This window comes from Solanum stenotomum, chromosome 9 (genome assembly GCF_019186545.1).
Source record: "Solanum stenotomum isolate F172 chromosome 9, ASM1918654v1, whole genome shotgun sequence".
Lineage (NCBI taxonomy): Eukaryota > Viridiplantae > Streptophyta > Magnoliopsida > Solanales > Solanaceae > Solanum > Solanum stenotomum.
Genome location: NC_064290.1, coordinates 45,408,450 through 45,420,784, shown reverse-complemented (window position 1 = coordinate 45,420,784; position 12,335 = coordinate 45,408,450). Strand labels below are relative to the sequence as shown.

Sequence of the window (12,335 nt, the reverse complement as noted above, 5' to 3'; positions counted from 1 at the left end):
TATGCTATTAGTCATAGTATTACTTTTTTAGTTGTTTGTTTGGTTATTATCTATGGTTTCTTTACACTTAGATTATTGTTTCATCGATAATGACGGATGTTTAGAATGATTTGTCAAGTTGTCTATAGTATTTTGTCAAATGAGCAGATTGGGCTAAAATTGGAGATATTAGAATGAGTTGAACTAAAATCGGGTTGGGTCATGACCCACCCAATTTGACCCACTTAAACTCAAGAATATATCATATTGATATTTAACTTTTGTAACCACAATTTGAATTCCAACTCAAGAAAATAAAAAATAAGTTATTGATTTTGAAGTAGAAAGTCACCAAAAATTATACCAACCAAATATAAACATATATTTAAGATGACTCACTCAACATGTATTCTATGAAAAAAAAAATACAGTTTAATTTCTTACAAATGAAAAGAATGGATAAATAAATCCTAGAAGATATTAAGTAGATAGAAAATCATATATTCAATACGAAAACATATATTGCACCAATACAAATAAAAATTCTTAAAAAAGGATTGAATTGAAGATTAAATTAGACTCAATCGAAGATCCATTTAAAATGGGTTAAGACTTGAATGGGTTGAGATTGACCTAATTTAAATTATCTTGAGTTCAACCAATAAAATTCTGAGCGGGTTACCTATATTTGAACTCATTTTGACAATCCTAATATTTTGTCATTATTTTTCTCCATTTCTATTATTTCTTTCTCTATATTGCTTTGGATTTATTTTTTTCTTGAGTTAAGGGTCTATCGAAAACACCCTATCTAACTCTTTAGGTAATGATAAGGTCTGGATATACTCTATCATTCTCAAACCCCACTTTATGGTATTACACTGGATACATTGTAATTGTTGTTTTGATAAGGTAGGTACATACATAAAGTTAATACCAGCAAAATGATCAAAGTTGCAGACTCTCCAACACAGAGTGAATAAAATTATCATCTACAAAGCTAAATAAGAGCAAAAGACCTAAGCAAACCACTTGGATCAATATAGACATGATTTATCAAATTAAATCAAGCTATAAGCTAGAAGCTCATATATCAACCTTTTGCTCTAATAGTGTATTTATGTTTAAAAAATTCATCAAAACCCACCATAAAGTTAAAATCCTAACTCCGCCGCCTATGTGGACATGCTCACAACATTCAACCAAGCCAAAATTTGAACAAATACACAAAAAGACCTAATAAAGCAAACGCAAAATAGGCAACTAACCACATTTGTGGCAAAGATTGAAGATTGGGTGGGCTAAAGGCTCCCTTTCTCACTGGTGTTGCAGCAGCTTGTTGCCCAAAAAAGGTCACTTGCAAGTTTTAGAAGCAGAGATTTCTTTGCATCTGCACTAACTTTTTGTTACTATTTTATAATCAGTCCCAAACTAAAGTGAATTTAAAATTTATTCCATGCCAAAAATAAGTAACAAATATAAAATATATAATTTATTAACTTATTTTATTTTTTTCATTCATTTAGGGTTGTTCATGGTTATGCTTAAAAATTCAAACCGAATTGCAATCCGAACTAAATCGATTAAAAAAACCGATATTTGGTTTGATTTGGTTACGTTTGGTTTTACATTTTTGAAAAATCAATAATATTTGGTTTGGTTTGATTTTACTAAAAAATAACTGCAAAAATAACCAAACCGAACCGATAAATTAGATATATAAATTTTATAATTATTTATATATTATTCATAAATAAAATATTTATATTTTATTAAATTTTAAGCAACTTAAGTCTTTAACTTTACCATTTTTTTCAAGCTCAACACGTAAATTTTAGCCCATCTATTACAATCATAAGTCCAAGTCCATCAAAATTCATTACTTTAGTCTTGGAAAAATTACAGAAATCTCACATTTTAGTTTACTTATCACCATTATCCCCTATAAGTTTTACAAATCTCTAAAATCCCTCATTTTCGCGCATCAGATTAGTGTATCTTGCGCATCAGATTAATGTATCTCGCACATCAGATTAGTGTATCTCGCACATCAGATTAGTGTATCATGTATAAAATGTAATGTATCTTACTTAACGATTAATGTATCTCGCTCATCAGATTAATGTATCAGCGCTTATATTATTGTATCCGTTTGAATGATTTCTGTAATTATAAACTTTTAAGGGATAGATTGTAATTTTGCCTTAAAAGTATGTGATTTCTATAATTTGTCATTTAGTATTTACCTACCATACCTTTCATAAGATAGTTACACTTTCTCTTAATTGAATCGCTTTGTTCGTGTAATGATAACTTTAGTATTGTTTAATTGCTTAATTGAACCAACAATAGTTTTTTGGTGGATTGTTCATGTACTAAGTGTTTGTGTCTATCAAGATACATATGTCTCTCAAAAATTTATAATTTTCAAATTGAAAAATCAGAAAAACTGAACCAAACCGAACAAACCCGTCAATAACAAAATCGACGGGTATTCTTTTCGTTTGGTTTGGTTTGTTTTAGAAATTTAAAAAATCAACTAGATTGGTTTGGTTTTGATTTTAACTAATAACCGATCCAAACCAAACCATGAACACCCATACTTAGGGTCATAGTTAGACTTGACATATTAAGAAAATAATAAATTACATGATTACTTTATCTAACTGCCCTTATTAATTGATAGAAAATATACACTAAAGGAGTTCAAAAAATATATAAAATAAAACATGTTGAGAGTGAGATTCGAACTTAGGCTCATCAACACTAAAACAACCTCAAGCACCATCATGAGTTATTGCGTCAATCAATCAATTATTCACTGGGTGCTCTATGTTAATTTTATACCAGTGCTTCTTAATTTCTACACACACACACATATATATATATAGTCTGATACAAGATTAATGGGTGCTCGAGCACTTGGCAGACTCTATGTGGGTCCGCCCTTGGGTAAAATAAAAATGACAAATAAAAGTGAAAATCTAACTTTCAGAATAGTAGACAAGTAAAAGTGTACAGAGAGAGTAGATTGAGATGGTGTAATATACCACAAATATAATAAATTACAGTTGAAAATAAAATGACAAAAATAATAAATAAATCTTTAGGCTGGGGTGTGGATATTTCGCTCTCTTTAAGGAGATTCAAGCCCACCACGGCATAATCTACACCAATCCAACAGTATCACTCTTGACTTATCCCCTCCAGGATACAACAACCCAACAAAATCGTACAACTCAAGCAACTCCGAATCAATTGAAAAGTTCAAAGTTCCACTAAAAGACATCTTCTTCAACATAGAATTACTCTCTTTTATATAGTGAATATAGTTGAAAACTTAGAATATTTTTCTTTGTCTCAACTCTCTTTCACTACACTAACCTCAATATAAATTTCTCTTCTTTTTTTTTACATTATTTCACCTTCTTACAACACAAAGGAAGAAACACCATTATTTATCGGTGAATAAGTTTTTCATATAATCAATTGGTAGAATGATGGATAGTAATGTTAGTAGATAAATGTAATAGTTGTTACATAAGTTATATGAAACTAATGGTTATATGAGTTATAAGAAACTAATGACCATGAGAGTTAGAAGAACTAATGGTAATATAAGTTACACGAACTAATAATCATCTTTTATCACAATTTATACCCACTAACATATGCACTTTATTTTAATAAAATGCATATACACCAACATATTGTTTCTTGGAAATTGAGCTCTATTAAGAAAAAGATAGTTATTTAATAGAAGAATATATAGTCGGAAATAATTATATTATTTTTTAGGCCAAAGTCATCTGCGGCCCCCCAAAGTTGTCCTCATTATTCATTTAGACACCTCAACTACACCTAGTACCTATTGAACATCTCTACCACCCCAGATTTAAACCATCTAAGCATCTTTTTTATCACTTTTCATAAACCGTGTGGCGCATGTATTTAAGCTCCCCACGTGTATCCGACGTGTATAGAATGACCATTTAACAACTACCATGTGTATCCGACGTGTATTTGTAAATGTCTTAATTAGGGAAGATTCCTAAATCGTTAAAATTGATAGAACACTTCTCTCTCTCTCTCTCTTCGCGATTTTTTCCAAATTGAAGCACTCCATCTTCGCGATTTCCTCCAGATTGAAGTTGGATTCGTCTTGTTCGTGTTACAATCTTGAAGATTTCCTTGTGTATGTTAGGATTGTTAATGATTTTTACATGCTTTGTTAAATGAATTCCAAAAGGCTAGGGTTTTGTAAAAATATAGGGTTTGTGATTTTTGCGAATATTCTGTCACTTCTTTACTATTACCTAGAAAATATGCTTTAAAACTTTGTTTTTTAGTTGTTGTATGGGTTATATGAGTATATTCCGTTATCTTAAGCTAGGGTTTGTTTGATATTTTGTAGGGCTAACAATTGACCATGGAGGAGAGCCTTATATTTACAAAAATTTACCATGGTGGAATCTTATCCGAGATATCTGTCCCTACTTATGTAGGAAACTGTGTGTCTGCACTCAGGTATATTATTAAGGACCACTTTTCCATTTTGGAACTACTGTATTATACTAAAGAATTAGGGTATGAAACTGTTGGAGGCTTTTATGTGAAGGATTTATTGAATAAAAAATGGGTCCTAATTACAACTGACCAACATCTCCTACACCTAATTAAAGACTTAAAACATGAGGACAGAAGTATTTGTCTGTCATGTATTAGATGAACCCTTACTTAACACTAAGGGACCTAGAGGCTATCTAACTAATGTTGGTGGTGAAGGTGTTGATGTTGACCTTGGTGAAGAGGGTGAGGTTGTTAACTTAGGTGGAGAAGGTGAGGTTGTTGACCTAAGTGGAGAAGGTGAGGCTGTTAACCTTGGTGGTGAGGTTGTTGATGTTAACATTGGTGAAGAGGGTGTGGATGATAATCTAGGTAGAGATGGTGTGGATGATAACCTAGGTGGAGAAGGTGAATCTGATTTCTTGAGTAGTGATTCAGATCTAGATATACCTTCAGAAGATGGTTCAGATATTGATGAGGAGTTGAGAGCTTTTAGACAAGAAAGAAAAAACAAAAAACAGAGAAAAAAGGCTACTGAATTTGAAGAAATACCAGTTGGAGAGGTTGGTGGTATAGATAGAGGCTTTGAGGATATTGGAAAAAATAAAACTGACAAATATGCAGGAAAATTAGGTGGAGATGAGGATTATATTGATAGCTTTGACTGTTGGAGTGATGATAGTGATGAACAACTAGATGTGGATGCTGTTAGATGAGTAGATATACCTACTAGAAGGAGAAGCAAAAAAGTTAGGTATGATGAAGATTGTGAAGTTTCAATATTTGAGCTTGGAATGGTCTTTGAGGGTGCAAATCAGTTCAGGAAAGCAGTGGCAGATTATGCTGTAGAGTACAGGAGGCAGATAAAGTTAAGACCTAATGAAAAACATAGAGTGAGAGTGAAGTGCAAAAATGCTAACTGTAAGTGGTTGTTATATGCTTCCATTGACAGGGACTCAGGTGATTTCATTGTGAAGAACTATCATCCTGTTCACAAGTGTATTCCATTAAATAGGAACAAGTTGTGTAATTCAAAGTTAATTGCTTGAAAGTTTAAGGACAAAATTGTATCTCAACCATACATAAGGATATGAGAAATTCAAGATTTGGTTAGAAAGACATTGAGTCTTTATGTTGGTAAGACTCTTTGTTACAGGGCTAAACAGAGGATTATGAAGGAAAACATGGGTGATTGGAAAGTGGAATTTGCCAGATTATGTGACTATGCAGATATGATCAAACAAACCAATCCTGGAAGCTTTTGTTGGGTAAAAATTGATAAGAAAACTGAACCAGGAAAGAACCTTTTTGTGTATTTTTATGTGTGCTTTCATGCATTTAAGCAAGGATGGTTGGAGGGGTGTAGGAATATAATTGGATTTGATGGTTGTTTTCTTAAGGGAGCTTGTAAAGGTGAGCTATTAGTTGTTGTTGGAAAGAATGGGAACAATCAAATGTATCCCATTGCCTGGGCAGTTGTGGATACAGAAACAAAACATAGTTGGAGCTGGTTCATAAGGTATTTAATTGTTGATCTAAACTTGGGAACTGGTGAAGGTTTAACTGTAATGTCAGTTATGCAAAAGATATTGATTATACAATTTTTTATATTTTAGTTTTAATTTGATCTTTACTTCTTCAATTACTTATTTTGTACATATTTTTTGTTAGGGACTTATTCCTGTCTTGTCAGAGTTGTTACGAAATGCTGAGAAAAGGATGTGTGCTAGACATATATGGAGTAACTGGCATATGAACTGGAAAGGAGAAGAAAGAAGGAAACAGTTTTGGAGATGCTCAAAGGCATCCTTTGAAGTCAAGTTTGGAGAAGAAGTTCATGCAATGTCCAAGCTAGGTAAGAAGGAAATAACAAAGGACTTGCTACATTATGATCCCAGAAATTGGTCTAGGGCCTTTTTCCAAACTCACTCCAAGTGTGAAGTTGTAGAAAATAACATGTGTGAGACTTTCAATTCATGGATCTTAGCTGCTAGACATAAATCAATTATTACCATGTTAGAGAATATTAGGCATAAAATGATGAACAGACATATAGACATGATCAAATTTGCTGAAACATGGATATCAGACATTGCACCTATGGCAAGGGCAATACTAGAAAGAAACAAGGAGTATTCAAATAACTGTAATGTTCAATGGAATAGGTTGAATGGTTTTTGAGATTAGTGAGGGGGAATATTCATTTGTTGTTGACTTGGAGAAGAAACATTGTGACTGTAGGTTGTGGATGTTGAGAGGTATTCCTTGCCCTCATGTTATTTGTATTATTACTTGAATTAAGATCCTGATCAACATGTAGAGCACTGGTATAAGAAGGAAATATTTCTCAAGGCTTACATCCATTTTATCCAACCTATTCCCAATATAAGGATGTGGCCTGAAACTACAAATCCATCAATAGAGCCTCCAAAACCAAGAAAAATGCCAGGCAGACCTGGCAAGAAGAGAAGAAAGAGTAAGGATGAGCCAAAAAAATGGGGGAAACTTTCAAGAAAAAGGAGTAAAGATGACATGTACCATATGCAAGAAAACTGGTCATAACAAAGTTGTGTGTGCAAGAGTAAGTAATACTTCATATTCACATTTGTAAATTGCTTAAAGTTTATATATATTATAATCATATATTTTATTTTGTGGTGACATAGTATACAAGGGGGAGCACTTCTCAACCTACAAGTCAAGGAAATTCAAGCCAACAAAGTTATTCTCAAACAGGAGTAAGATTTGATTTACATATTCATTTGCATTAATTTTCATTGTATAAGTTATTCATATCTCCTTATTTTTGTTCAATAGGTTAGAACACAATCAAATCAACAAAGTTTTGTTTGCGCTGATACCACTGTTGTGCCAAGAACTACTCAAACAACAGTAAGATTAGATTTAATAATTCATTTACATTTTCTGATTGATCTACAAGTTATTCATATATCCTTATTTATGCTATATAGTCTACAATGGGAGGTCCATCGCATTCTACTTTCAGAACCACATATGCAACTACACAATCAAGTCAACCAAGTTTTATTTGTGCTGACACAGAATCTGTGCCAAGACGTCCTCAAAATAGGGTTCAAGTTGGGACTGGAAGAGGATTGGGAAGAAAAAAAGCTAATGCAAGAGGGACCCCATTTGTTAGTGAAAGTGATAGTTCTTCTAGTCAACTGCCACCTTTATCAGGTCACAAAAGACCGTACAATTCTGCCTCATTTGTTGCTGCTGCTGGAGGTAACAGAAGGCCTGCAACTGGTTTTGGTGTTTACTCTAATCCTACAATTGGAGTCCAAGTATTTAATGTATGTTTACTCTGTTTTGGTGTATATTCTGATAGCTATATTATGATCTTACCTTATCTTACACTTTCTTTCTTATATTACAGCCTGGTACATCAAGTGAGAAGATTCTACATGGGCCAACAAAATTGAAGAGTGCTTCACCAACCACTATAGACATTGGCATTAAACCTCGTGGCCTAAAATGGAAGGGAAAAGATGCAGTCAGCACCTCACAGTTGCAACAAATGAAAGCAAACAGGAAAAACTAGAAGTAGTTCATTTGAAAAGTTGTTATGATTTTGGCCCATGTTAAAAGGGTCTTCAACAAGCTACTCTTTAGTTTATTTTGAACACTCGTGTGATGTATTTTTGAACCATGCCTTTGTGTTAGCAAGACGATGTATTTTTGAACCATGCAAGACAATGGTTTTTTATTACCTCTCAATGCATTTGTGTTATGTATTTTTCAACCATGACTTTGTGTTATGTATTTTCCAGCCATGCATTTGTGTTATTAGCTCAGTTTTTGAACAACAACTACACAAGGCAAGTCGATCCCAGAACTAATTTCAAAACACAAGGCAAGTTAGAAAACAGAGGCAAGTTAAATTTGACATTTTCCCAATCCCTTTGGAGTTTAACTTCCTTGAGCTTCTTGTTCAATACCATCATCTTCTCTTCATTTTCATTCAATTGAAATTTCAAAGAATCCCTTTCTTCTTCAAGCTCTTTCACTTTTCTCTTTAGTCGATCAATCGGATTATGACCATCTATGAATCTATTCATTAAGGATGATTCATCAACATTTTCAAGTGACGGATCAATCCATCTAAAATAGCCACATCCACCATTTTCCTACAAACCACATAACAGTAATAAATATACAAAAATGTTGATTTTTCAAATAATACAATAATAGTAGTTTTTGTTCAAATAATTACAAACCTTTGATGTTTTGCATCCAAAAAATCGACGAGCTGGGTTCAATGGAGTCCTCAAAGTTTTCAGTCGACAATAATAACCACACTTACATACATCGACTTCCTCGATATTCACTGAACTTTGTGACATTTGATAAAACACAACTGATTTAAAAGAGAGAAACGTTGGATATTTAGAGAAAGAAGAGAGAATTGGGGATTAGGGTTCTAAAATGTATTTGGGGGGAAGAAGAATTGGGGATTTTAATGTTAAATTATCCAAGTTAACGTTGGATGTCTTAAATGCAGGGTAAAAAATGGGAGAAAAAACAATTCACGCGGCCGATTTGCGTGAATCACAAACGATTTGCCATGTAGGCAAAAAATGCTTAGATGGTTCAAATCTGGGGTGGTAGAGGTGTTCAATAGGTACTAGGTGTAGTTGAGGTGTCTAAATGAATAATGAGGACAACTTTGAGGGGCCGCAGATGACTTTGGCCTATTTTTTATCTTGAATTTTGAAGCGGCGATTATTTTGGGGCAACTTTTTTTTCTGCTAAAGCGACAGTTATTTGACATGAAAAAGAAGAGTAGTTTGTGGTTATAAAATTAACTAATTAAGTGTACATGCTTTGAACATGGGTATTACGTTAATTAATAATAAGTAGGCGTTTGGCATTGCGATACCATATCACGATATGGTATCGTGAGATAGAATCAGCGTTTGGACATGCGATTTTACGCTGATTCCATCTCATGATTCCATATCATGAGATGTGATTCCATATTCTCCAAAAATCATGATATGGAATTATATGGTAATTTCATATCATGATTTGAGATAGTTTAATACAAAAATTGATCAACGAGTTTATATTTTGTTAAAACAACCCACATTTATATCTACTAGCCATTTATTTCATAAGTAAATAAAATTTATAATCACATCATTACTTTTTTAAATTTATTATTCTCACCGACATAAAATTTATTATTCTCACCAACATATAGTCACTTTAATTAACACCAACCGATTGTTAAAGTGATGAAATATTTATGGTCTATGAGCATGAAAATATAGTTGCGGATGATATTGAACAACAAATGGCTCAAAGTAACAATGTTGGTTCGTCTTCTTGGTCACATGATCGAGAAATGCAAGTTCAACGTGAGGAAATTGTCCGTATGTGGGAGGATTATATTAAAGACTAGTACACTACAATTTATGTTCAATTTTTTTATTAAATTAAAGTTAGATGAAACAATTACTTAAGTGGAGAACAAATAACTTTGTAATAATTTATTATGCGATTTTATAAATTTTTGTTTATTTAATAAGATTGAATAAACAATTGGGGCTATTTTAATAGTTTTACAACTTATGGGATTTTTATGTTTATGAGAAAATATACAACACAAAAATTTCATATCGCATGTTCAAACAAAACTTCAATTTCATCTCATGATTCCATATCATGATAACAAATTATTAGGTGTACATTATATTATTAAGTACAAATTTTTAACAAGTAAAGTAAATTTTGTGAGATAAAAATTGTACTTACAAAGGAACAAGGAGCAAAATTAAATGTTGTGAATAAAATTTCGCCATTATATCAAAATCAAAATTATTTATATATATAATAAAAGAGAAACACAGACAAAGTGATGTGGCACCTCTCTATGGCCTCCATTTGTATTTGTCCTTTTTCTTATTTAAATTAATTATTGTATTATAAAATCAAATTACTTAATTTATTACAAATAAAAATTTATTAATGGAGTAACATTTATAACAAAGACTCTTCACATTCTTTTTTCTTTGTTAGTCTCACTTCTAATCATAAAATGATAATATATTTTAATATTTTAAGTGTTTTTCTCTTTATTATTTAATTTATATACAAGGACTAATTACCATGACCTACACCTCTTTAATTTTAATTTTTAATAATATTCAAGACTCTCATCATTTTCATGTCCATAACCTCCAAAAATTAATTTGTAAGTTTATGATGTCTTATGGTATTCCTATATTTTGCCTATATAAACTCATATTTAGTTTCATGGAGATTCACATTCAAGATTATCCTTTCCCTTCTTCATCATATTGGTTTGTGAATTAACTAAAATGTAACAAAAAAGAAGTACATGAAGGTGAGAAATATTTCATTCCCAAGTCTTTCTTTTCATTTTCTACATTTTGCCTATCTAAATTCATATTTAATTTCATGAAAATTCACATTCAAGGATATATTTTCTCTTTTTTATCATATTAGTTTGTGAATTAACTAACATGTAGCGAAAAAGAAGTACATTGAAGGAAAAAAAAAATCATTCTCAAGTCTCTTTTTATTTTTATGTATTTGAATATGCTTTCTTAATATTTTATTTATGTATGTGTTATCATTCTCCAAGCAAGTATAATTAACAAAAAAAACTTTGTAATAATGAACAATGTGTTGTTAGTATGTGATTGTTCTCTTTAATAGTCAATTTGCTGAATATAATATAGTTTGATTACAATATGTGTGAGATTTCAAGAGATGATTATTATTTATTGTTAGTACAATTGAAAAAAATCATTTTCAGATATATTACATATAGTTTAGATTTCTTTCTTTCTTTCTTTTGGTATAATCACTTTCAATTGGTATGATATTTTATTTAGTCATAATTATGTTTTTTTTATTCAATTGGTAGCATAGAGGTTGACATATGGAGTACATAGTATAATGACGGATCTACTTACAAAGGAAGATAGTAGAAGAAAAGCAGTTTTTGAAGCATAATTAGGAATTATTTTTTGCTAGAATTTTTTTGTTTTTGCTTTGACTTGTATTGGTAAGGTAGCTACATTTGCTAGAATTTTTTAAACTTTAGTTTGTATAAGTAAGTTAACTACATGTATTGGCAATGCTACTCATTTGGTTCTTTACTATTCAATTTTTTTTTGTTATGAAGCACAATTAATATAACTATCTCATTTAAAAATAAAATAAAAATTATGATGATAATGAGCTTCATTTTTATCATGCTTGCAAGAAAACAATTAAAAATAAAATATTAAATTCTATGATGTCTATTTTTTTTGTATGTAACAATATATTTTCGTCACTATTCTTTTTTATTTGAAATGTATTTATATTATTTATGCAGTCACCAATCATTTTTTTTTGTTCATTATTGTATTTCTATCCCTTATTTTCACATTTATTTATCATTTATTTATTTTACAAATAAAATTAATACATGATTACTAATGCAATTAATGTCTAAGGAAATTCATAACTCATGTCTCTTCATTTTACTTGTAACTTCTACTCTTAAATATTGTTATAACTTTTTCATGTTTTTTTCCATAATTTTTATTAATATTCTTATTATGTTTAAAAAATTAATAATAAATACACAATGAAGAACTTCAAAAGTATTTTTTACGAAATTAGAATTTGTATAGAGGATCGTAAAAAATATGTATACAATATATTGTTATTTCAAAATATGATCTCTATTTCATTTACTTCACCATGGTAAATAATTTATTCTACTATACACATATGAATAGTTTGCA

The 12,335-nt window shown here is 30.9% G+C and overlaps 1 protein-coding gene across 1 annotated transcript; it reads left to right on the top strand.

Annotated features, from left to right (window-relative positions):
• The first annotated feature begins 5,339 nt into the window (after nt 1-5,339).
• LOC125877564 (uncharacterized) lies at nt 5,340-6,726 on the top strand. Its single transcript, XM_049558823.1, has 3 exons — nt 5,340-5,581; nt 5,702-6,110; nt 6,217-6,726. The coding sequence occupies exons 1-3, from the start codon at nt 5,340-5,342 to the stop codon at nt 6,724-6,726; spliced, it is 1,161 nt and encodes a 386-aa protein (XP_049414780.1).
• Nucleotides 6,727-12,335: the final 5,609 nt, after the last annotated feature.